At 38.4% G+C, this 27,777-nt stretch overlaps 1 protein-coding gene across 2 annotated transcripts in view; it reads left to right on the forward strand.

Annotated features, from left to right (window-relative positions):
- Positions 1 to 27,777, forward strand: part of Rnf128 (ring finger protein 128) — a 108,834-nt gene that overhangs the window by 33,577 nt on the left and 47,480 nt on the right. Inside the window, exon 1 of one of the 2 annotated variants that reach the window (XM_052171474.1) lies at positions 13,947 to 14,632. The exons of the other annotated variant lie outside the window; for it this stretch is intronic. Coding sequence (XP_052027434.1) covers positions 14,140 to 14,632 — 493 coding nt within the window. The 5' untranslated portion in view covers positions 13,947 to 14,139. Of the gene's footprint in view, positions 1 to 13,946; positions 14,633 to 27,777 lie in introns of those variants that run through there. 2 annotated transcript variants of the gene reach the window in all.

Here is a 27,777-nt window from a genome sequence, read left to right on the forward strand (position 1 = left end):
AGGACTGGAGAAGTGATCCAAGCCCTTGGTGGAGCCCAGAAGATCATGAGTGGATCCCAGACACTGGACAGTTAGAGTTCGATTTTGATTGTAACTGTGCCCTGATCTTTTTCTCTCTGTAAGAAAGTATTTTAATAGAGCCCACAGTTAAGAGACTTAATTTTAAAAAGACTTTGTATTTTAAAAGTTACTAGATATTTTAAAAGAATCAAACTTATAATATGTAAAGACTGTGGAACTTTTAAAGTTATTTAGATCTTGGGGATGAATAAGAAAGTAAGGGTTAAGGCTTAATAGTGATGTGTTTGTGTATCAAGTTGATAAGGGGTCAATTGTACTGGCTGGTTTTGTGTGTCAACTTGACCCAAAGAAAGGAGAGAAAAGAGCTTCAGTTGAGGAAATGCCTCCATGAGTTCCAGATGTGGGGCATTTTCTCAATTAGTGGGGAAGGCCCATTGTGGGTGGTGCCATCCCTGGGCAGGTAGTCTTGGGTTCTATAAGAAAGTAAGCTGAGCAAGCCAGGGGAAGCAAGCCAGTAAGAAACATCCCTCCATGGCCTCTGCATCAGCTCCTGCTTACTGACCTGCTTGAGTTCCAGTCTGACTTCCTTTGGTGATGAACAGCAATGTGGAAGTGTAAGCTGAGTAAACCCTTTCCTTCCCAACTTGCTTCTTGGTCATGATGTTTGTGCAGGAATAGAAACCCTGACTAAGGCAATCTGAATTATGTGGGTCTTCAGCAATGAACTGAAATTCTACTATCTTGTAGTAGAACTTGAAGGTCTTACCTACCTTTTTACTTCAACATAGTGTCTTCTAAATAAAATAGGGAGCTGCTCGTAAAATCTTAACAATATGGTCACCTAAACAAGGTCTGCACAACTACAACACCAGATAACATACTAATGTAGAAAAAGGAAATTTCACAGGGCCCATATTGAGATAAAGATATTCAGGCAAAATTAATGGGTACCAAGAGACAGAGAATCAGTCTGATCCGAGGGCAAGCCTCGTTATAGACTATCCAATCCCAAGTTGTCATCCTCAAACATATATGCATATAAGCATATGAAATCAGCAGATTCTTGTTATGTATAACAACAATAATAGAAAAGGAAGTCATGAAATAAGGTGAAAATTGGAGATGGAGAGGGATCAATTATCAATAGCTCCTGTAGTAGGGTTGGGACTTTATAAGGCCCTTCCCTAACCATGCTGGGTTTTATCTGGCTTGATCTTGTGCAAGTCTTATGTATACAGTCCTAACTACTTTGAGTGCATGTGTGTTGCTGCACTGTCATTCAACAAATACTGTTTTTCTAAAGATATCCACCCTCTTTGGCTCTGAAATTTCTCCATCCTCTCTTTTGTAATGATCCCTGAGACTTAAGGTAGCTATTTTATCTTTGGTAAATAATAACATGTAAATTTAAGGAGTAATGAAATGTTTGCTCAATGCATATAGATTGTAGAATAATAAAATGCTGCTAATTAACATACACATCATGTCAGGTGCTTATCTTCATTTTGAGACTTTAAACTCTATAATTTTACCTATTTTGAAATGTGCAATACACAATATTAGCTATAGTCACTACAGTCAAAAGGTGTGGAATAGATCACTAGACACTATTCATCCTAAGGGAAATTTGGTACCATTGAGGAATATCCACCATTTCCTTGTGCACACAGCACCCTAAACCCATCTTCTGCAGTTATCATTATCCTCTCTGCTTCTATCACTTTGGCTTTCAGATTTTATGTTTTAGTCAGATAATGCAGTAATTGCCCCCCTTTATGCTGACTTTACTTACCATAATGGCTTCTAATCTTATCTATGTGGTTTTATTTTAAAGGAAGGATAGTATTCAATAGTCTATGTGTGCCACATTTTCCTTATACAACCATCCATTGATAGATATTACAGTTGTTTCCATATTTTAGTTATTGTGGGAAGTGCTACAACGAACATGGGAATATAGCCATCTCTTCAACACGTATTTCATGTCCTTTGGGTAGATGCCCGGTAGTAAGATTTCTGGATCTGACTTTAGTTCTATTTTTAGTCTTTTGAGGCACTTCCAATCTGTTTTGCATACTGCAGCAGTAATTTACATTCCCACCAACAGTGTACATAGGTTCATAGGTTCCCTTTTCTCAACAACCTTGCCTACATTCTATTTGTTCCTTACAGTTTTTATACTAGTCAACCAAACAGGTATAAAATGTAGTCCCTCATAGTTTTCATTTGCATTTCACTAATGATTATAGATTTTGAGCATTTCCAATATCTCTCTTGGTTATTTGCTTGTCATTTTTGAGAAATCTCTGTTCACTTCCATTACCAGCTTTAAGAGGATAATTTATTTTCTGTTGAATTCTTTTCATAGTTTTAATATTAGCTCCTGATTCAAGCGGTTACTTTCAAATATTTTATTCCACTCTTTATACCAAACAAACTTTCTCCACAGCTCATCTCCCTGTTTTTTGAGATAGGGTCTCAAATAGCCCAGGCTGGCCTCAGACTCACCATGTACTCAAAGATGATCTTGAACTCCTGAACTTCTTTTTACAACCTCCAAAATGCTGAGCTTACAAGTGTGTACCACTAGGCCCAGGTTTATGTGCTGCTGGCCTTGTGTGTGCTAGACAAGTACTCTATAAACTGAGCTTCATCTCTAGCCCTTCTGCTTTGCTAAAAGCTGCTTCCAAAATTTCAGAGCCTTTGTACTTCCATACAAATGTTGCGGTTTTTTTCTAGTTCTGTGAATAATGACACTGGTTTTTTTCTAGTTCTGTGAATAATGACACTGGAATTTTTATAGGGGAAGCACTGAATTTGTGGACCACTTTGGGTATTACAGATATTTTAACTATTAATTCTTTCTATTCATTAATTCACTGTCTTTCCATTTATGTGTGCTATCTTCTATTTTTCTTATCCATGCTTTATATAATTTGCTGCTACCTCTTTGGTTAAAGTTCTTTCTAGTCTATGTCATTTTGAGGTTATTGTAAGTTCAATGTCTTTCTCAATGTCTTTTTAAGACAGCATCTTAATAATTTGACTGTTTTCCGTTGATTTTCTACCCAGTAACCTTACAGAATGTGTTTTATCAGTCCCAAAAGTTGTTTCTAGGAGGTTTTATGGTATTCTGTGTATAATAGGTTGTCAAAAAAAAAAAAAAGGCCAGGGCAGAAATTCAAATTAGTTCATAGCTCCCCCATGGCCCCTGGAGGTCACAGCTACCAAAATATTAAGAAAGATTCATTTCCTTTCAATAATATCTGATTACTTTTTTCTAATTTTCTGGAGGCCTATAAGATCTCTCATATAAACGAGTTTTTATAATGCAATAATTTTCTTGAATCAAAGTGGTGAGAGATCACTTATCATAGAACTTCTAATCATGTTTTGCTACTTGTTTCTTCCTTTGTTACTATTTGAATGGCTCTAATTTCTTTTTCTTATGCAACATAAGTGGTCAGGACTTTTGGTACTACATTGCGCAGAAGTAATGAGGATGAGCATTCTTGCCTTGTTCCTGATTTTAGAGGGCAAGCTTCCAACTTTTCAACCCTCGGTGGGAAGATAGCTGAGGGCTTGCTATATACTGAGTATTGTTTCTAATAGTCCTACTTTTTTTTAGAATGTTTCTGCAGTCCCAGTGAGAAAATACAGGAGCTATTCCCCTAAACGTGGAAACTAAATGCAAATCAAAACAACCCTGAGATTTCACCTCACACCAGTCAGAATGGCTAAGGTCAAAAACTCAGGAGACAGCAGGTGTTGGTGAGGATGTGGAGAAAGAGGAACACTCCTCCACTGCTGGTGGGATTGCAAGATGGTGCAACCACTTTGGAAATCAGTCTGGCGGTTCCTCAAAAAACTGGGCATGACACTTCCTGAGGACCCTGTTATACCACTACTGGGCATATACCCAGAGGATTCTTCAGCATGCAATAAGGACACATGCTCCACTATGTTCATAGCAGCCCTATTTGTAGTAGCCAGAAGCTGGAAAGAACCTAGGTGTCCTTCAACGGAGGAATGGATACAAAAAATGTGGTATATATACACCATGGAGTACTATTCAGCCATTAGAAACAATGAATTCATGAAATTCTTAGACAAATGGATGGAGCTGGAGAACATCATACTAAGTGAGGTAACCCAGTCTCAAAGATCAATCATGGTATGCACTCACTGATAAGTGGATATTAGCCTAGAAACTTTGAATATCCAGGACATAATCCACAAATTAAATGATGTCCAAAAAGAATGGAGGAGTGGCCCCTGGTTCTGGAATGACTCAGTGCAAGAGTATAGGGAATTCCAGAACAGGGAAGTGGGAAGGGGTGGATGTAAGAATAGGAGGATGGAAGAGGGCTTATGGGACTTGCGGGGAGTTGGGACCCAGAAAAGGGGAAATCATTTGAAATGTAAATAAAAAAATATATCAATAAAAAAAAGAAAAAAATCACTAGTTTTTGTATGAAATAGCAGATGCCATTACAACTGGAATCAGATTCTGTTTGTGGGTTGTATTGCCCAGGTGCATTTTAAATTACTTAACTTGTGCCTTATTTACTGAGTCAGTACTTGGTCTTATACATTAACAAAATAATACATATCTATTTAGATGAATAGTCATATGCCACATAATGACATTTTGGTCAGTGATAAATGATGATGGTCCCATAAGTTTAAAATGAAACTGAAAACTCCCTGTCATCTAATGGATACATAGCTGTAGATGTAAGAGGAAAAGGAAGTATAAGAGAAGAAAAGAGGTTTCCAAGAAAGTTTGGTAAAATGTTTACCAGAAAGTGTTGCAAGTATCCTTAAAAAGTTTGAAAACATAAAAATTCCAATGACTAACAGGCTGTATTTATGTATTTAGGAATGTATATGTATCTGCATGAAATGTATATGCATGAAAAAACAATACAAAAAGAGGCTTTGAATTTGAAGGAAAGCAAGAAGGGGTATATAGGAGGGTTTGGAGGGAGCAAAAGGAAGGGAGGAATAATTATATTATCATTTCAAAAAGTAAAACAAGTAAATTTTAAAAATATGAGTGCTTACAAAGTATTATCCTCTTTTAAGGCAATACTGTGCTTTAAAAAATGAACAAAAGACAGCTTGGACATATTTCTGAGATGAAGAGTAGCACAGTCAAGATCTTAAGGCAGTTTCTTTAAGACAAATGCCAAAAGACCTTGTTATCATAGCGGATGATAGTCCTGTTCCTGTTACTTCCCTGGAGACTGTACAGAGAAGTGGGGAATAGGGATTCTGATGGTCCTGTCCTTGTGTAGGCCTAGGATAGTATGAGCATTTGTATTTCTATTGCTAATAAAAAAGTTTTAAAGGTAAAAATAATATAATAATAAATAAGTGTAAAAGGCATACAAAATAAGATATATGGAAAGAATTCCATTGATAGTGGTAGTGCATGTATGGCATCTTGGCACTTGGGAGACTGAGTCAAGGAACTGAGGCACATTAGAGAGCAGCCTGGGTTACAACATGAGTTCATGCCACAAAATCATAACAATATCTCCTTTTAAAATTAATAATGAAAGAAAGAAATGAAAAAGAAAAAGAAAGAAAGAAAGAAAGAAAGAGAGAAAGAAAGAAAGAGAAAAGGAAAGAAAGAAGGAACAGAGGGAGGTAGGGAAGAAGAATGGGAAGAAGTGAGAGATTGTAAAATTTGTGTTTTAATGATTGCAAAAAATTAAAATATAAACATTTATAAGCTAAAAAATAGATAAAAACAAGTGATGAAAAACTTATTTCTTAAGCAAATATTCCAAGTTCTTTTATATATATTTGTTACACAGGAAAAACTAGAAAACAAAATTTCTCTGACCTCTTAAAGGCTTCTTTGCTGGTGAGCATTTTCCTAAGAACAAATAGTCTTTTATATGAATGATCTCCAAACGCTCATGAGCAAAAAAGTGTCCAACGTCTGGATATCAACAATACAGTCTCTGACTACATACTGGAGTTTTTCTGTCCTGAATTTGTGATCTGCTCTCAGAGTCCTTTAATTTCTCAGAACAGAAGGCTCTTTGGAAGAAATAATGGGGGTGGGGGCACAACACTGGTATCAATGTAGTACAAGGCTAATTCACTATTGAAGGAAGAAAAATATTTTTATTAACTTAGTGTTGCCTAAGTATGCAGTGTGTATAAATTCTCGTAACAGACTGGTAAGCTCCGTTCACGATAATTGCTGCATATAGATGTACCATTTTAAAATAATTTATACCATATTTTCTTTTATTTTTTGGTCCCTTGGTGTTTTCCATGAACAAATGTTTCTGACTGTTTTATAACTGCCCTCTGTGCTCAGTACAACAGTGTGCTAACCAGGTTTATAGTCTAGGACACTAAACTTTATCATATACTATATGTTTGTAGTGGTCTACTCAATAGAAATTTATGGAAGTATATGATGTGATATCCACAAAATGATAAAATTTCCTAATTATGCACTTCTCAGTGAAGCTGAATTAACTATGCTAACAGAATTGTTATGCTATAAACTAATGTCATAATAAGTGGCTCAAATAAATCTTTTCAATTTATCATTAATATATCCACTTTTTTGTTGAGAAAGAAAAACTAGAATTTCCGGTGTCACACAACCAGTCAACTTCAAAAATAAGGGTAGAGATTGCAATGAGTTTCTATAGATCTTGTTGTGGGAAATATTAAAAAACGAACCAGTGTGTTCCCATGCTTGTGCTGGCAACTCTCTGCCCCAGTGGCCTGGCCAGCCATGCACTGGTGGGCAATTGCTGACCTGTTATTATTTCATGGAGAGTCTGACTCAGAACTCCAAAATCTCTCCACCCAGCTCCCTAGGTTCCCACTGGCTGGTTGCTAACACGCTACCACGTGGACCCCATGCTTCAATACCCCCACTAGTAGCTACATCTTGTCCTCACACTATCCCTGTCCAAAAAGACTCCTCCCCTCTCCAACCCTGAAGTCCCTCCTACTCACCCAGTGATTGGGTCCTTTATTCATTAGAGGATTGGTTCATAAGAAGTTACCTGAGTGATTCATGTGACTCACTCCTTGTCCGAAGCCCTTCCCTGGAGAGCAGAATTAGCATCAAAATATAAACAGCTCCAGGCCCATCCACAACAGGATCTAGACTATAGAGAGGCATATTGGGATTGAAGGAGTAGACTGAAGATAAACTTCAAGTATATGGTCATTTTGTAGGGTACAATTTTACACAAATTTTTTCCTTCTATCAATAACACACACACACACACACACACACACACACACATACACACACACCACACTACCATTCTTGTGGTCACAGATTTAATTCCCTTGGAATCTTCAATTCTCTAGAAATTCCAAGAGGAAATATAAAAGACTGGATGAAACAATATGAGCTTCCCCAGTCTACTCATCCAACAGCACAGTGAAGGAGAAAAGCCCCATATCCCCACTGCTCCTTTCAGTGCCTTCTCTGCCCATCTCTTTAAGCCAGTCCCACTTGCCTTGAGCTCTTCTCCACAGTGGGGGGTGGGGAACAAAGAAACTCTTCAGCAATCTGGAATCCCCTTAACAACCTTCCTAAATTCACTATTTGTGATTTGATCCTGTGGTGGAATTCAAGTGGATAAAATTCAATCCATATTCTCTGTGATATCCTATAACAAAATACACTTAGTGTACTAGTTCTCCTCACTGAGTGCACTCACTCTAAGCATGTATAGAAATACTCATTTCTATCCATGCATGTGAGTGAGCTTGTACAACTGAATATGTAGACATTCATAATGATTATGAAGCATTTGATAACTAGACACATCCCCCACAGTCTTCATTATCTAGGATTTCTGGAGCTGCTCAGCGAGGCACCAAGGGCCACTGGTAAATGTGTTCTTAACATTTTCCACTCTTGCTGGAAATGGCCAAGAAGGATCTGCTTTCTTCACATTGTAATGGTATTATCTCTATGTATGCAGAGTGGTAGTGCATCAGAGGAAAAAGATATGGCATTGGGAACCAGGAAAATTCCCATGAGAATTCTAACTCTGCCATATACTATGTAACATTCATCAACATACTTCATCATTTTACAATTCGTGTTCCTTGTATTAATATTGTGTATCATGAGAAACTAGAGATATAATTGATCCTTGTAAAGTGTTTGGTACATAGTAGGTTCTCCATAAGTTGAAGACCTTTTTCTGCTTTTATTTTCCAATGTAGTGTCATATAAGGCGCAAAGTGAGAAAATGGGAAGAGTATGGTTTTTGTACTTGAACATAGAGTCAGATTCATTTGGTAATTTTCATGGATGACATCATCAAGCTCCTAGACTTCTTCTGTTAGATTATAGTATATAATCCCTACCGGTAAAAGCTACCAGGACCATAACAGGTTCTAATTTATAGCTATTCACGATGGATAGAAAGACATTGTTCTTCGTTTTAGGTGCAGCATACTGAATATTGCTAAACCCCTCCCTTAAATTCTATTCTTTTCTTTGGATGTATGATAATAAGGGCTGTAGACCAATGCAAGCTAACTTGAGTCATATCTGCATTTGCAAATGATATGTTATCTACAAAGATGAAATAGCCTTAAATGTTGGCAATTTGCTTCACTTTGTTCAGTTCTTCTTTCTCTATACACCCCCCCCCTGGCACTTTTTTCTTCCTACCTAAATAGCAGCCGTCATGCTCTTTCTACAGAGCCTGCACAACTATGTTATTCAGCTCTATACCTACAGCATCATCAACATGGAAGACACTAGTCATTTCAAGCTATGTCTTGTCATTTCTTTAATGGTAAGAGGTCAGATGTGATGTCCCAATTGTTGCAGACATATTTTAGGCTGTACACTATTGTCCATCTCTATGCCTCTGTAGATACTCCCAGTAATAGGAAATGTAATCTCTCACAGTGGCGCCACACTGTTGCTCCTGCAGGATGCTGCTCTGTTTTTCAGTTCATCATTAGATAGAGCCTGCTGTTTCATTTGCTTGTGTTGATAGAAGCATTTGGCAGGGTTCGTCTTTGTGGTAGGATTTGAAGAATACAAAAAGGCTCTTGGTTCAGAAATTATTCCCTCCCTCAATGGTGACAGTGCCTGAAATGCATATTCGAAACATTCTTAAGCTTTCTTTAGCTTAAAAAAGTTTCAGTGTGCATGTCACTGTACAGAAGAATGGTGTGAGTCATTATCAACTATTAATACTTATAGTCAGAACTGCATTGGAATTCTGCTTCTGTTTAACTATGACTTTAGGCTGGCTGCTAATTTTGAACCTGTTTCCTGTTTTGTTTTAAAAAATGGGGATTAAAAAATGGAGGTATGAATGCAAAACACCTAGTGTTTAAAAACAGTAGATGAGTAACTGTTATTAACCTTAAGGGGAATAGCATTCAGAGAGAATATTCTTAGGTTTCATCAACTAAGTTGTCAGGAATCAGGTAAGATCTGGTTCAGGGCCGTTCCTGAGAGCGAAGGCCCTAGTTGAACAGGGATATGGCCAAGAGACACTGAAGGCCCAGAATCAGAGGAAAAGAGTTGGGAAGTAGGAGGGAGAGAATTGAACTGCATTAACAGGAACTTTCCAACAGGAAAACTGTAGTCTTACTCAGGGGGTGATTCTTTGTGAAGGAGATCTGGTACTGCAAGTTCTCGAGCAGAAGTGGGCGCTATCATTTCTAGTCAACTCCCTGACAATGGTGATGTGCCTGATCAGCAGCACACTTAACTCTTAGTGGTGGGCAGCTGTTATAGTGTAAAAATATTCTTCAGTAAGACATGGGGATAAGGTAAGGACAGCCAGCAAGTTACTCATCATGGAAAGACAATTGACGCAATTAGTATCGACAATCTGGTTCTCAGCTTTGAAAGCTTTGAAATTTAACTGGTAGTATAACCAGAGGCTGGCCTCCTGAGGACTGACTCAGAGTTAACCAAATTCACAGGAGACCAATATGTAAGCCAGAATGCCAATTGATTAATTTATAATGAGAAGTATAACCTCCAAATGGACCTGATACTAGTGTTTGCTGATGAGTACATTATCTCCCTGTAGGCATATTTACATGAGAAGCTAAATGATAATAAGAAGGTTGCTTGGTGAGGATAGACTCAGAGCAAGGGGATGCTTAATGGTTCACGTCATCAAGCTATGGTAGCCCAATGTCTTCATTTCATAATTGGGCTAGACCACCAAAAGAGATCTGAGGATGTTAGCCTCCTCAGTTTTCTTTCTATCACCAGAGTTGCTTTCAAAACAATCTGGATATATTTTTAAACGGAGATTTGTTATATTATTCATCTGTTCCACTATCTTCAATATTAATCTTAGATTTAGAGAACAGAAAAATGATTCAGTGCTGACGAGCTCTTCCAAAGGAAATGGGTTCAATTCCCTGCACTCTTGTGGCAGCTTACAAGTGCCTGTAACCCTGCTTCCAGAGGATCCAATGCCATCTTCTGACCTCCATAAGTACCAGGCACTCACATGACACACACACATACATGCAGCTAAAACAAACATACATATGAAAGACAATTTAAAATTTTAAAATTCACAATTTAAACTCATTGATTACAAAAAGTATAAGATATACAGAAAAGTTAAAACATTTAATATCTCTATGCCCACCGTCTAAATGTAACAATCGTTATTCATGTTGTCAAATTTGCTTTATGCGTATGTATGCATACATGGTATGTGTATCATTCTGCATGTTTTAAACTCTTTACATTCTACCTAATTGACTAGTTTGGTATTCATGAACTCCCCCTTGGTAGCATATATCTCAGCCATACCTAACTCCTGAATGTTAGTTTCCTGCTTGTTCTCTGTTTCCTCACATGGCATTACTTGTGCCTTAATATCATCTTTACTCTCTCTGCTATGGTAATACCTATGCCTTACTAAATCCTACCGCTCATTATTATATATGCTTATTATCTGTCCATGTCTCTGACTCTCCTGCTAAACCTTGGCTTCATTGAGAACAGGAATGTTCCCTTTATGTCTGCCTCTTCAGTGCCATACATCCAGTTAAGTGTCCAATAATAAGAAAAGCCAATAACCTTCTGCAGGCTTCTACCTGGTTCCATTACACACAGCTCAAATCAACATGTCTAACGTGAACTTATCTCTTTCTTGCTTATCAACTGTACACATTTTCAGGCTTCTTCCTGTACTTCCCCTGCCTGAACGCATCGTCTTTAGGCTCAACTCCCTTCCTCCCTCTGTAGCATCCCTCAAAATAAGTGCTGTTGATTTGGCCTTCAACATGAATCCCCTTTCTGCCCACATCTGCTCATATCTACTGCCTATCTAGTCCAGGTTACCTTCATTTCCCATTTGGAGTATTGCCAAAAATCTATCTCAGCTCCTCGATAGTACTCTTGTTCCTTCCAATCTATTATCCACAGAAAAGCCATAGTGATTTCTAAATTGCAGATCTGATATTACTCTGTTTAAATCCTGATTACATTACTGTTTTAGATAAAGTCCAGATACTTACTAGCTTTACTCCCTCAAATTCTGAAGGTCTGGCCTCTATATAGCACTTGAATTTATCTTTTATTTTTATTACTTACATTTTCTTGTGTTGGGGATGGACCCAAAACTTCTTCTCTGTTGTCCACTATTGGCCCGCACTGTGTAACCTCTATTGTAGAGATAGTACCATACACGTACACTAGTCAGTAACACCATGATCACTTAATGTTTGAGGTTAATTCATGAGCTTTAAGAAAGCATAGTTGATATTTTACTTAACTTACATTTAGTTCATAGCATATAGTACATGTGAAGAAATATTTGAGAAATAGTAAACGGAGGAAATGAATAAGCATCTCTATATTTAATTTTGTAGATATCTTATAAAATACATCCTTTCTTTTGATCACATTCTCTTCAAAGAACAATATAGTTGATTTTCATTCCACTAATATTGTTTAATTTTGTTTTGATTGTTCTCCATGAACAAACTCAGACAATTTCTAGAATGATACTAATCTTATAGATGGCTGATACTATTCTGGTTTTTTAGGGAGTATTTTAAATCTCAAAGGTTAAAGTCATTGATATTGGGGCTGGGATATTTTTCCACTTGCCCCATACCTACCCCAAATGGTTCCCTAAAGTTCCTTATAACATTCAAGGGTTGTGCTTCAAGGAATACTCACTTGTATTTTAGCTGGTGTTTGATAGATGGTTAATTTTCCTCTAGGTTTCTCTGGAGTCCTAAGAGTTATCAAGAATAGAATAAACCTATGTTTCATCTTGGGAAATACTATTAAGTAAATGCTGGGTCAAGGATTTACAGATGAGAGTGATTGGGAATGTTGTCCTGGAAATTAGACTGAACCAAATAGTAGCTAAGACTGAATTCATAAACAGCATGGTCTCTGGTTATTACTGCGAGGTAACAACATTTGATATCGTAGAACTCCTGTGCTCCTGAATTTGTGGAGTATCAATATTTAACATAATCTTCATATTCTGCTAAACAGGGTCCTGAGTGGTATACAGGAAGCCTTTTAACCATTTGATCAACTTCATGCGCTCAATGTTACCATTTCCATTTTACAATTTGTAAACAAATCAAAGCTCAGAGAAGTAAATTCTAGAGGTTAAAAACTGTTCAGAAGCCTGGCAGCAGTGGTGGTGCACGCCTTTAATCTCAGCACTTGGGAGGCAGAGGCAGGCGGATTTCTGAGTTTGAGGCCAGCTTAGTTTATAGAGTGAGTTCCAGGACAGCCAGGGCTATACAGAGAAACCCGGTCTCGGAAAAAAACAAAAAACCCCAACAAACAAACAAGCAAACAAACAAACAAACGAAACTGTTTAGAAGCTGAGAGAAGCTGGGCCTGGGAACAGTCTTTAAATGTAATCTCTACTAAGCAAGAAAGATTGCCCTAATGTATGCATATGGAGCTAATTTACACAGTTAGCCACGGGCTGGTCAGGGCTACTTATGGAGACCCTGTCTAAAAATCAAAATCATAAATAAATTCTAAACTGGCTGTCACCTGGTATATTAATTCAGCTTAGGTCCATGCACAATTTTTGAGAATCCAGTAACTGTAGCTGTTGATAATGCTGACAGAGACGTATGCTGAACAAAAACAGTGACATGTGTGAATTGTCCAGATGGGCCGACCTCATTCTAGTTGGTATCAAGAGAAGGAAGGTAATGTAGTTACAATCATGAATCTTGCTGGAATATCAGTTAGGTCAAACCTAATTTGTGGAAGGTGAAAAACAGGGGGTGGGGGGCTTGGCTTTGAGGTGTGTGGAGATGGTAATTCTGTTGTGGTTATCTAGATGGCTTGCAAGAGGCATCTGGTGCAGTGTGTTAGCCTTGGGTAATTGTAGGAAAGACTCAGATAGCACTTCCTGAGACCAGGGAAAGAGGAACAGTGCTGTTTGGGGCCGCTAAAAAAGTAATTTAAAAAGGGAGTAATGAGGCCTTGCTTTGCTTGTCCTTTCTAGGGGGAGTGGGGGACAGGAAGCCTCTAATCCTAGCACTAAGCCCCTACTCAGAACTCATACTCTCTGGACCCGGGGCTTTTCAGAAGTACTTTCCTAGTCTCCTACCACCAAGCCCAAACTCTCCTTCAGGCAAAGGAGAGGGAATTTGTGTCTTTCAAAACCAACTCCAATCAGACTCCGAACTGAAAGCTTGTAAACTGGCGCAATCTCCAGTTTCTCGGGCCGAGCATTCTTCCTAAAAAGGACAGGACACACCTGGCTGGCCAGCCTCGAGTCTCTCCTGTAATGTTTTCCCATCCTGTGACCCTTTTAAGAGGCGGATCCCGCAGTGTCCTTTCCTCTCGGCTTGCTTGCTTGCTGGCTCTCTCTCCCAGCCACCTCTACCCCCAGCCGGCTGGGCGGAGCTTCGCTCTAACGTCCCAGAGCCCGACGAGGCCGCGGCAGTCGCGAGCGAGCATCCCTAGCGCTTGCTTGCAGGAGCTGCGTCTGCAGTAGCCTAGCCGCTGACGCTGCGTGCCGGCCGGCAGGGCAGCCTGCGACCACGCTGGCTCCACGCCTGCTGCTAGCCGCCAGCTCCCTACCTGGTTCGCACCTAGTCCTAGCCCGGGGCTCCCGCCGAATGCGCGCCATGGGGCCACCGCCCGGGATCGGGGTCTACAGCCGAGGCGGCTGCGGAGCTGCCCGGCTACTGGCTTGGTGCTTCCTTCTGGCTCTGAGTCCGCACGCGCCCGGTTCCCGGGGAGCTGAAGCCGTGTGGACCGCGTACCTCAACGTGTCCTGGCGGGTTCCGCACACCGGAGTGAACCGCACGGTGTGGGAGCTGAGTGAGGAGGGCGTGTACGGCCAGGACTCGCCGCTGGAGCCGGTCTCCGGGGTCCTGGTCCCGCCCGACGGGCCCGGGGCGCTCAACGCCTGTAACCCGCACACTAATTTCACGGTGCCCACGGTTTGGGGGAGCACGGTGCAAGTAGCTTGGCTGGCCCTCATCCAACGCGGTGGAGGCTGCACCTTCGCGGACAAGATCCATCTGGCTTATGAGAGAGGGGCTTCTGGAGCGGTCATCTTTAACTTCCCTGGGACCCGCAATGAGGTCATCCCCATGTCTCACCCGGGTGAGTGCAGCCACTAATTTTCAGCTCTTCAAATCTCTACAGTGACCAGCTCCCCCGGTTTCCCTCCCTGCTTGCCTCTCCCTATCCCTTTGCTTGGAAGGAAAACTGGTGCCCCTTCCCCCCCCCCCCCCCACTAAGTAGAGCAGGGTCCTCCGGAGAGTCTTCAGGTGTGGGGGTTGGGCAGAAAAAATTCTTCAGAATTTAATTTGCCTCTGGTGGAAAGGGGTAAGACTAATTGGGGGGGGGGGTCACAGAAGCTGGCACGGGGGGGGGGGGGCGGCTTTTGCTTCTTTTCCTGGTGTTTCATAGGGTGCTTTCCTAGGATTAAGGGTGTGGGAGGGTGGACATTGGCTTTTAAACTATGAGGGACAACATTGCCTGGGAATCGCTCTGCAGTATAAAAACGGATTTTTCTCTTCTCTCTGGGTTTCTCTTCACCTTTCCTATGAATCAAGTAGAAGATAATGTTACCGTACTCAGTTAACCTCATTGTAATTTTTGTGGAAACTTTAGCTTAGGAGTTCACTGCCCAGTGGTCTTGGATCCCAAGTAGTTCTTGTTATCAGTGCTTTTGTTTGTAGCCTCTTGACAAGCCTGATTTGGTTTCTTGAGTTCCAAAGCAGGCGATTATTGTTACTGGAAAATAAATAAATAAATAAATAAAAATAAATAAAAAATAAAGGCCCAGACTTTGTAAAAAAAAAAAAAAAACAGTGGTCCAGGTACTTCTGAAATGTGTGGATATGGTGGGGTGAGTATTTTACTCCCTTCAGATGCCCCTACAGAAACCTCCTTTTTTGTGGTTTGCGATCCTAGGGCCTGAAGGACAGAGTGTGTGGGGGGAGGGGGAACAGGGGAGAGAAGGGAAGAGGCTAATAGCAGTGCTTCATGGCTATTAAGAGCTGGGCCTAAAGTCAGACCTTGATTCAAATTTCTGCTCTGGTGCTTACTAGTCCTGTGACCTTGGGCAACTTAATCTGAACTCTGCGTCTTGGTACTCTCCTCAGTCAAATGAGACTGGGTAATAAGAAACCGATTATCCACAGGTTTGCCTCTAGGGTAAAATGAAATCAAACCTTCTAGACTCTAGGGCAGTGTAACTAAAGGTTAGCAGAGACAGAGACTCCTTTAGGAGTTCCTGAAGGAAGGAATTTAGTTGTTTAACTGCATGAGAATGTGTGTTTTGCTTGCAGTAGTACCACTGGTCCTGCTTGGAGAGCTCTTGCCTGGAGTGAGGGGTCCTGTGACACAACGGAAGGAAAGAGCACTGAACAGAACCCCAGAGACTGGAATTCCTCTAAGCCTCCTCGCTTTACTCAGCTTTGTGATGACCTTGTCCAAGTTACATGTCAAATGGCAGTGTAGGCATCGAGGGGTGGGCACCCAGTTGGCAGAGCATGCACAGATACAGCCAGCCGAGACAAGGGAACACTATGGTCAGGATCCGCTCTAAAATGCTACAGTTCTTAGATTTAGTAGATTGGTTAAGGGAGCCAACTCTCTTTCCTAGATGGTAATACATTGATTAGAATGCAATTATATTTTAAAGGCTACTCAAGTTGAATAATGAGGCTTAGGAAAATTTGAAGTCTTTATTTGGCTATCTGATTTTACAAGGATTTGACTTAGTCTTCTCCAAATGAGACTCATTTGCATGGGTGATTCCCAGTTGAATAATATGCTTTATTTAGAGAGTGGACTTGTGTGAAGGATATTTATCTGGTAGTTTTAGGAGACTAAATGAACTTTTGGTGAGCTCCTACTATGTGCTAGGCTTTCCAGATACGTCTTATTGTTTATTAACAGGCACAATGGTGCAGTAGGAAAAAACAGACATTGAAGTCAAGATTGACAGTCCAATTCTGGATTTAACACACAATAGCTTTGTAACATTGGACAGGTTATTTAACTGTATTGAGTCTTGGTTCCCCTATTTGTAAATGCTATTTATGTTGTAAGAAGTAAGAATAGCATATAAGCCAGGTAGCAGATGAGACACATTCATAAGTGCTAGTTGCATAATAGATGAATGCTAAGAGGAAGTGAAAAGTAAATGTATACATGTATGATTTTCCAGTCACCAATTTGAAGACATGGATGTCCCAAAAATCTAAGTAGGTCTGTTGCATTTCAGGATCTCATACAGGAATAAAGAATGTCACAAGTGCACTGAAAGATAGTTGGATACTTTTGAAGCTTTTTTATTACCCAGATTGATGATGCAAACAATATTGCTGTTAAAGGAACTACCCAAAAAGCCAACAGATTACTTTTGAGGCCTAAAATGACAATTCTCTATGGAAGTCCTAGAGGCACTACTTTTCAGCATAGGGAGAAATCACTTTATTCACGTTTGCCATGGAGGACTTGGGGCATGTTGTGTGCTGTGGCTTTTCTTTCTTCTGAGAACAAATGCGGGGCTTCCTTTTAAACATCTGGTTGAAAAAAAAATCTTGGATCACAGTGGGAAATTGGGACTGAGGTTTAAGTTCATTCAATATGGATTAATTACATGGGGCCACCAAATGTGAAAAGCCATTGCTGCCTTCTGTGTTTACACAGATTTCACAGACTCTCACAGGGGCTACTCCGGAATCATTTGAACACAGTACCTATGCTCTCCTCCTACCATAACAGTAAAATCTTTAATACTCATTGTTTCAAGGGATAGAAATAAGTGCTTTGAAACCCTTTCTTTTGTTCTTTGTATACTTGTTTTGGAGGCAAGATCTTACAGGAGAGCCCAGAGAGGCTTCCAACTCACTCCAATGACTTCAGACTTGCCTTGGAAACTCATGATCCTACTGCAGGCTGAGATTCCAGGCCGTTGCCGGGCCTAGCAGAACCTTTAATTAATTAATTAATTAGTTAATTAATTAATTAATTTTAAGGGAAATTTTACAATATTGAGCAGTTATTTAGGAAAATGAAGCTATTTTTAGTGGATGAAAAGGTGTTCTACTCTCTGGACATGGTGGTCCATGCCTTTAGTTCCAAACAGAGGCAGGTGGATTTGTTTTCTCTGAGCTCAGGGCCAGCCAGGGCTACACAGAGGAACCTTGACTCACAAAATAAAAATCACACAAGCACAAAAAAATGTAGTCTGCTATCAACTTGTGCAAATTATGTCTGTATTTTATTTCGATTACAAACTATTAAGGAAACTCAGCTTCACATAGATAATGCATTTTGAAGGATACAAATGAAGTAATAGCTTACTGTGGAGTACCTGAATATATTATATATTATATATATAATGTTATATATATATATGTTAACCAAAGTGATACAGAAACAACTGAGAAGAGAATTCTGAGGAGAATTCGGTAGCAAAGTTTAACTATTCAGAGTCACTTCAAATATGAAAATCAGATGAGAAGCATCCACAAATTTAGAGTAAGCACTGCAGACATGTAAAATGTCGATTTTCACAATGAAGTATGTTAAGCATGCTTTCTCTATTACACAACAGAAACTGATCTTTCTCGGATCAAGCAGATGGGCCTAAGGCATGCCTGCTGTCTAATTGAGCACAGCCTACGGGTTGAGGTGATCTGTGTACTTGCTGGTACAATTATCCTTGCATCAATGGGGGCAGGCAGGAATTTATTGAAAGACCCATGCAGAGCTATGGCGGTCATCATCTATGACACATTTACAAGTACTTGAAACATGCAAAAAGGTGATAGGAGAAACAAGATTTCTGGGGACTTTATTTTTTTTTAAAAAAGTGAATGAACTAAATGGTATAAGTTAATGATTGGCTGCTCTTTCATCAAACACAATTTGGTATATAAAAGTTGCTTGTATATTTTATTGAATGAAAATACAGTACATTAGTTAATAGAATGAGACCTGTCACTTACTATTTCTAATCTCTAGGGCACTTATTTTACGTCTCTGAATTCTTTCCTATGCAAGATAGAATTTTTTTTTTTTTTAAAAAAAGCCTCATGAGGTTGTAGGATTAAATGAGATAGTGTTGACAAAATATTCTTATTAATCCCAGTAAGCTAGCTAAATGTATTTTATAAAATGAAAATTAAGTCCTATGTTTAGAGAACAAAATTTGAAAATGAGCAGCCTACAGTACTTCAAAGTCTGCGTAACCCAAAATCTTAATTTAAACCCTCTAGGCATAGAGTAGACCGGATAGAATTTTTTTTTAACAAGGAAAACCTCTTTTGATCTTCCTAGCTTTGACATTCTCCTCCTTAATAGTTCCTTTTCAGTCAAGCTACTAATCTTTTCCTTTTCCATTCGAAAAGACGCTTGAAATACTGTTGGTTTGAGCTGTCTCACTGTGTAGACCAGGCTGGCCTCAAACTCCTTGAGATCTGCCCACCTCTGCCTCCTCAGAACTGGGATTAAAGGCCCGAGCCGCCATGCCTGGCCATGATATATGCTTTTAGACTGACTTATCACCATCCCAATCCATTCTCAACACTTTTTTTCTTTCTTGAATAAGTTAGAATAAGTTGATTAAAGCATTGGATGGTGATGATTTACCAATGTGAAATACCATTGCCAAATCCGTTTCCAGAATGTTCTTCACAGCTTCCCTCTCTAATATAACAGTTGCAGCATCCAATTGATGCTATCACTTTAAATACTGTCACACAGTCCCCCTTCTCTCTTGTGATAATTAATACCCTGCTTTCAGTTCCTGTGTCTTCTCTTGGAGAACAGCAGCTAGCTTCCCGATTGGTCTCCTTGTCTCCAGTCATTTTCTTCCTGTACACAGTTCTTCCATGTTGCTACCAGAGCACAGCTCTGACCACATAACTGACATTGCCTATACATTTTGAAATACTTTCCTCAGCATAACACATACAACTTAATTGATCCCAAAGTCATTTGAAAACCTTATATCCGTCTTCACTCCTCTCTGTCTTTTCCTAGTATCAGGGGTTTAAATGTGCATTTTTTAAAATAGTTTTTAAATTGTGAGTATGTGGTGTGCATGCCATAGCATACACATGAAACTCAGAAGATGACCTTTGGAGTTCATTCCCTCCTTTACCCTAGGGTCTGGGGACCCAGCTCTGGTCCTCAGGCTTGTGCAGTGAGCTCCTAATTGATTTTTTAAGATGGGGTTTCTCTGTGTACCTTGGCTGTTCTGGGACTCGTGGCTGTCCTAGAACTCACTCGGTAGACTAGACTGGCCTTAAACTTCTGAGTGCTGGGATTAAAGGCATGAGCCACCACTGCCCGGCTGTGCAGCAAGATATTTCACATGCTGTTTTGAGTTCACTTCTGCTTTTACCTATGCATTCTTCCCGACTCTGCTGTTCAGAAACCCATTCATCCTTCAGATTTCAGTACGAATGCTTCCTTATCCTTGAAGATACCTTTTTTTTTTCTTTTAAAATTGCTTAGTTTTGTTTATTTGTTTGAGACGAGGTCTTACTATGTGGGCCTAACTGGCCTGAAAGTAGATATATAGGCCAGGTTGCCTTCGAACTCACTGTGATCCCCTTGCTTGTGCCTCTTGAGGTTTAAATCTTGGGAATGCAGGCATGGGCCAGTTTATGCATGTCAATCCCAATTTTAATGATTGCACACTAATTACACACACTTATGAGGTTCAATTGTGGCATTTCTATATGGCTCCCTAACCCACCCCTACCTACAGTCCACACCTGAAACAAAATTAACCTTTCAGCTTAAACAACACTTCACCGCTTTTCATACTTTCTGCCTTTTGCTGGCTGTTATTTGTTGATGTAATGATGTAGTCATTTTTATGTTTTAATTTTTAGATTCCTCATAGGAGCCTTTGTTCTGGGTGCGCTTTAGAAATGCTTTTTAAATTACCCTCAGCACCCAAGAAGTCCAATGCCAGAGGGTCATAAGATCCACTAGAAAGGTATCTCAGGCCTGGAAAGGGGGCTGCATTTTACTGAGCATTATTAACTCTGTGTGTGTGTGTGTGTGTGTGTGTGTGTGTGTGTGTGTGTATGTGTGTGTATATATTTGTGTATATGTGTGTATGTGTGTGTATGTGTGTGTGTGTGTGTGTTTTGTCTGAGTGTACAGAGTAAACACCATGTTCTGTGAAAAATTTAGGGGTTCATAGGATGAAGAATATATAATAAAAGGATAGAAATATTTCAAATTATAGGCTCCTTAATTGCTGTAGGTACCAAATAATGACTAAATTCTACTTTTTTAAAAAGCAAAATGACCTGGGTAACAAGGAAATAATGACAAATGGATTTTAGAATTTTTACATTGTGCTTTTCCTGTGCTATTTTTGGATGCTTAAAAAACTATGCCAGCCTTCAATTTGTGTCTCCAATTAAAATGCTTCCATCGAACATGTTCAACTTTGAATTTCCCAGCATAAAATGAGCTCACCTTTAAAGAAAGAAAATACAGCTCGATCAGTACATTGTTTTCTTTGCACATAAAGGTTTTTTTCCTCCTCTACCTCTAGAAAATATGGATGACCACATCTATACTATCACATCTAACCTGTATGCTCCTTAGCTTCTTACTGACTTTGTTCCCACTTTGAAAATGTGAAAAAATGTAATTAAAAGCATTGAGCTTCAATATAGGAATGTTATGTAACGAGTACCTACATACATTTCTTTGTTATTTTCTGATTACACAACTCAGTATAGGTAAGATATAAAAATCATGCTCCTCATTCCAAAGCACAGACATAAACACCATTAATAATTTTTCTTGTCTGTTTTTCCATGTGTAAATATTTTACTTTTATCATAGTAGTAATTTTTCATAATTAATGCCATGGTAGTAATATTCAGAAAAATTTAAAGACATACAAATTTGAAGAAAAATCCTTTTTTTTTATATTTAGTGTTTTAGTAATATGTTTTCCGAGTATATACTATTGTTGTTATTGTTAGTTTACATATCTATTTTTTTCTTTTTTTCCATCGATTCAATTTATGTCCCACTTGTATCCCCCTTGCCAGTCCCCTCCACAATTCCTCTTCCCCACCTCCCTCCCCTTCTTCTCTGTGAAGGGGGAGGTACCCCCAGGTACCAACCAACCAGAACTATGTACACCCTCACTCACTAAGGCCAGACAGGGCAGCCCAGTTAGGGGAACAGGATCCACACACAGGCAACACCTTTTGGGGTAGTCCCCAGTCCAGTTGTTCAAGACACACATGAAAACCAAACTGCACAGCTGCTACGTATGTGCCAGGGGACTAGGTCCAGCCCATGGATGCTCTTTGGTTGGTGGTTCCATTTCTGGAGCTCCCAAGGGTCCAGGTTAGTTGGCTCTTTTGGTCTTCTTATGGAATTATTTTTAAATTGTACATACATACTGTGTATACCACAGCCCTATATCAAAACCCAATGCTTTTAATTACAAGAGCTGTTGGTCTCTCAGCTCCTTCTCCAGCACCATATCTGCCTATATGCCATCATGCTTCTTAGCATGATAAAACTGTAAACCAGTCTCAATTAAATGTTTTCCTTTATGCAAAAAGAAAAAAAAAGGAGTTTTCTCATAGTTGAAGGTTATGTCAATTGACTAGGGACTGGAAATGAACCTGGCTTCCATTAGCTAGCAGAAAGAAAGTGCAACAGTTGGACAAGGAGCAGTGGGATTTGCATCAGTTAAAACAAAAATATGTTCTCCATAGACGTTTACATAAAGATATACTCAATAGTTCTAAAGTGGTCTACTCTACCCCATATGCACAGTATATCATGGCTTTGCTCCCCTTAAAGACTTTTTTCTGAGTCAAGGTATGATCTATTCCAATCTGGCCTCCAACATACTATGTAGCCCAGGATGGCCTTGAAGTACTGATCCTCAAGCCAGGTAACGGTGGGGTAGAGCTTAGACAGAATCCTAATAGATATTACCAAGTGCGTGGGTATTTTTGTGTGCTTGTTCCTGGGTTTGTTGTTGTTGTTGTTGTTAGCAAGAATATTAAAATAGTTGAGAGCCGCTACCCTTTTCCCTAAAACACCCACTTTGGAGCTCTGCATGAGAGTCTTGTTTTTATTCCATGTCCCACTCGCTTCTTTTTCAGCTGTATGTGGCCTTCTATGCATGGTATGTGGTACTGCTTGCATTTGCCAATAGACTAACTGCAATATTGATTTCTTAGCTAAACAAAGTCTGGTGATTCATGCTGAGCAGTGGGAAACCAGATGTAATTGGAGGCTATTTGGTTCAGAATCTAATTGTGAATTACTTGGTTTTAACACTTGAACAATCAGGTGACTTTGAGTTAACGCTATTCATTTTGACCTTTTCTGAACGATGATGGTACTGAAATTTGTTGTGCCTTTATGATCTCTCTGGAAGTGGCTTAGACAAATGCTGCCTGCAATTAACGATATCTTGGCATTTAAAAAGAAAATAGCACCATATTATTAACATTGTTGGTGAAAATTACAGGTTATTTTCCTCTTCCTTGTTTTTCTGTATTCTCTGATTTCTTACTATGAATATATTTTATTTTCGTAACCAAAAGAAATGTTATTTTAAAAAAACCTTAAATATGCCAATAGTTTGATAAAGCTTAAAGAAAGAATTAATAATATAGTATAAAACAAAAGCATTTGATTATAGAAATGGGTTACAGACTGAGAATTTAGGAATTGCTTTGGCTTTTTGGATACGAAGGCCTACAGTCTTCCTATTTGTTATGAAATGTTTTTCTTTTCTTTTATATTTAAATTTTTTATTTTCCCTTTGTGCACATTGAATCATACGTATGTATGTATCAATGATCATCTTTCTTCCTATTTTCCTTTCTTTTCCAGTAGAGGCTTGCTGCATCTCACTAGCATCCTCTAGCATCCATGTTATTGACTACTTTTAATACTTATACTTATTGAATGCCTTGGTATAAGGAGCATATATGTTGATCATTTGCACCCCGCAGCACTAGGTGCTCTGATATAGTTTTTGTCATTCTAAAAAGGAGGATGAATTTTTACTAGATTAAGAACAGTGGGGGACCTTAGTGTTCTTGTTTTATAATTTATTAATGATGGATAAAACATTTTGGATCATTAAAATTGAATTACTTTTTAATTTTCATTGAAACTACTTTTTCTTCTGTGAAACACCACTAGTTTATGATTCTCACAAGAAAACCTTGAATATATAGGTTGCCGTGGTGCCACTTTTTTCCTCTTAAGAAACCTGCCCCACTTTCTGGCCTATACTCTACCTTTATGGATCTGGTTAATTCCACCTTAGGTAGTCTTGCACTTTGCACATACAGGCATGTTCACATTCTTATTCTCCCCCCTCCCTTCTGTCTCTCCTCCTCCCTTTTCTTCTCTCTTTCCTTAGTTTCTGATCTCCCCTGCCTTCTTCCTTTTTTAGAACTGCTACTTCCTTGCTTCTTTTGAAGTGAAATTAATCTCTCTCTCTCTCTCTCTCTCTCTCTATATATATATATATATATATATATATATATATATATATAAAATCAGTGCTCTTTATATATAATCGATCTTGAGCGTGTAGTTGCACTTACTCGCAGAACCACCACATAATCTCCAATCAGCTATGTAATCTTCCTGATTAATCTTCTCACGTTCTAGTATTCAGGATAAATCTGAAATGTTCTTGTTTGCTTTGCTTTAAGTATTATAAAGATACAATTTTTGGAAAATTTTTCTTAAATTTGGGGTTAAGGAATATTATTTTTATTTTCTTACATTTTAGTCCTCAAAGCACTTCAACATGCAACAGTCTGTGTGGTCCCTTGAACATACAATCTCCTTAGCAACATTACTATGAGGAAAAAAGTGTTTTCTGTAGTTCCAAATAATTAGATATTACCCATTAGTGTTTTCATGTTACTTACAATGATAGTCCTGCCACTCTTCAACTTATTCCATTCTTTCCAATTGTCCTGCTTTGGACTTTATTGTACTGAGTTTCTTTGTCATATTGATCATGGTTCTCCCTCACCTTCCCCTGTGGTTCACCATGAAGAAATTTTGTTTTTCTAATTTCAGATGATCTTTAACCACTATATTTATTCTAATAACACTTAAAATATTCTTAATTTTGAGATATTTTTATTTATTTGTATTTTAAATATATGAGTGTTTGCCTACATATATGTCTGTGTACCACATGTTTGCAGTGAAGATGTTGGATCTCCTGGAACTGGAGCTACAAATGGTTGTTAAGTACCATTTGGGTGCTAGGAATAGAACCAGAGTCCTTTAGAAGACTGGCTAGTATTCTTAATTGCTGAATCATCTCTCCATCCCCTATTCTTAAGGTTTTTAAATATATATATATCTTAAATTTGACTTGTGCTTTAGTTAGCCAACAGCTTTTCAAGTGCATCTTTTCTCTTCTTAGAGGATTTAAGTAGTCATTTGGATGGAGATGAGAAGAATGAAGATTTTCATTCATACATTAAAAAAAAAAAGCCAAGAGCATACTGTCTATAACTCTTTTCCCAAGGTGTCTATAACTCTTTTCCCAAAGTGCACTTCTAAAGAGTTTTTGCTTCAAAGTCTTGGTTTCTACCCAGTCTATTTCATTTTTGCAAGTAAGCAAGCGGTACGAGATAACAGAACTGGCAAATGTAAAGATTATCTCTCACCTCCTTTCTGTAGTCCTCTGTTGTGTGTCTTTTCCTAGGAACACAGGAACAAGCATCTACTAACTCCCAATACGGCATTGACTAAAGAAACAATTCAACCTGAGTCTAGCTTAGTGAACTAGTGAATTTATTATGATTACTCAAAGGAGTATGTATGGATAGCTAAAAGCAGTATCATCACTTAGAAACCCATTCCAACATGGGTGATAACTCATGAAAGTTGTATCCTTGGAGTGCCCTACAAGACTTACAGAGAGCTCAGCCAGTAGGAGACTTCTCTCCAACAGTAGTTAGTGCTTATATAATCTTAAAGGAAGTGGGGTCTTTTTAAAATCATTTTAAGACATTTTTTATTTAAAATATTTTTTCATATAGTATTTACTCTGATCATAGTTTCTCCTCTTTTGTCTCCTCCCCACAGTGCAGGTTTTTTGTTAAAAATTTTTTAATATAATATACTATGCGTATATTCCCTCACTCTAGGAAAAAGCTTTCTAGAAACTTTTTCTTTGGTAGGTGGGGCTTTTGAATCTTATTAAGATTCAGGAATTTTCAGAGACTTGTGAGTTGTTTATTTCCTGAGCCTTTTGAGTGTTAATTGCTCCGAGTCTTATCAAGTTTTCCACCTGGATGGAATATTTCAACAACATTCTCAAACCATTGTATTCTCACTTCTTTAAACTCACTAACAAGGTAAGGGAATTTACTTAACCTTAAGTAATGTAATGAAAGACTAACACTTGATAGTCAGGAAAGCTACTTGATTGCTTTATTTCTTTATTTCAATATATGGTACCAAGGGTGAAAGTGTTCCACTTGAAAGTTGAAGATAGCATATTACAATGCAAGAACAGGTGTCCTTGAGTCTGATTGCTTGGCATGAATTCCTGTTCTACACATGAATAAATATGTAATATTAGGCATTCTGGCAACCTGAACCTCAGTTATCTTATTCATGAAAGAGACCCAGTAATATTTATTTTCATGATGCTATAAATAGAGCGTTGAACACACTGTGAACAACTGAAGAATGTTAGTTCCCTTGAACTTTTTACTAACAGTTTTCTTAATTTGAAGCCACACTCTTCCTTTGGTTGTTGTAGCTTTTCAGTATCATACTTTGAAATACGTAATGGTTTTATATGCAAAAGAAGTAAAGAGCAATGGTTCCCATTTTGCTTTTTCCCTGGGTAGTTTCTGAAAAATGATAGGAAGATTGCATAATGAAGAAAGGAGTCTAGACATGGTGGCAAATGCCTGTAGTAATGGTACTTAGAGGAGTTTGAGGCAAGCCTGGGCTACTCTGACACAGATAAAACAAGGACAACAACCATGGACATAACTCAGAGGTAGAACACTTGCCTATCATGTGGAAGTCTCTGGGTTTGATCTCTAGTACCATAAGAAAACAAAGCAAGAAAAAAATTAGAAAAAAGAAGAAGTAAACCTTCCAAACAAAAGGAACAACTGGCATGTCTTCCATTTTAAAGTCAGAACAAGAGTTTAGTATTAAGACATTAAACTTCATCAATGAAAATTTTTATAGTCCCCTTTCTAGCATAGAAATAAAGAGAAATGATTTAGGAATCAGATGGATTTTAATATGATTCTCAGTTCATTTATCTCCTGCAGAATCTTTGTGTGCTTTACCAAGTAATCTCTTTAAAACTTGGTTCCTACACATGTAGAATGGAGAATAATAATTATGTGTACATTATAGGTTTATTATGATGGATAAATATAAAGAATTGAGTGCACATTTCAATACATTAAAGGGAAAGCTTAATTTCTCTTTCACCTAATCTGTAGTCCAGTCTTGGAGACTAGCAGTGCACATCATTGAATCATTTCTTAGAGCCTCTAAAATGCCAGGAAAACTCAGTTCAATTTCATTTCATGTATTGTTTCTGAACTTCTATATCTATAGATTTTATTTTTATCTCCAAATTACTAAACATCTGAAATGTATATAATTTGGGAGTGCTGATTAGCATGCACTTTATAATTTCTCCCTTCTCCCATTAGTTTTTAATTTTGGCCTCATAATTTTGACTATATCAAAATCTGGTCAATTTACGGAAGTGACTAAACCAGTAATGTTACCTCAATTCATTATAGGAAGAATAGAATGTGTTCAATGTGACAAACATTTATGTATATGGTTTGTACCTTTTAGATCGTGCAGATGAAGGTTCAGTGTAGATACCAACAGAAAAAGTGTGTCTCTTTATTGACTCTTAGAAACAATTTATTGTGAAAGTATAAAAACATGTGAGGCCAGTTTGTGGGTTTTTTAAAAATTATTTTGGGAGGCTATAGACGCTAGCCATGTGATACTTTATACAAAAAGAAACCCAGTATCCTCAGGTATTCTCATTTATGACCTTTAGGTACCAATAGCATGATAGAAGTTATGCAGAATCATTACAGAATCTACTTTAACTTCTGTACTTAAAGGAATAATAATAATATTTTTATAATTATACCTTTGACTTCTTTGTCCAAGTCAAGATGAAGACTTTATCTTTCAACGCAGGATTCATTCATTCTCCTGTACTGAAAAGGATG

The sequence above is a fragment of the Apodemus sylvaticus genome, chromosome X, assembly GCF_947179515.1.
Source record: "Apodemus sylvaticus chromosome X, mApoSyl1.1, whole genome shotgun sequence".
Taxonomy (NCBI): Eukaryota; Metazoa; Chordata; class Mammalia; order Rodentia; family Muridae; genus Apodemus; species Apodemus sylvaticus.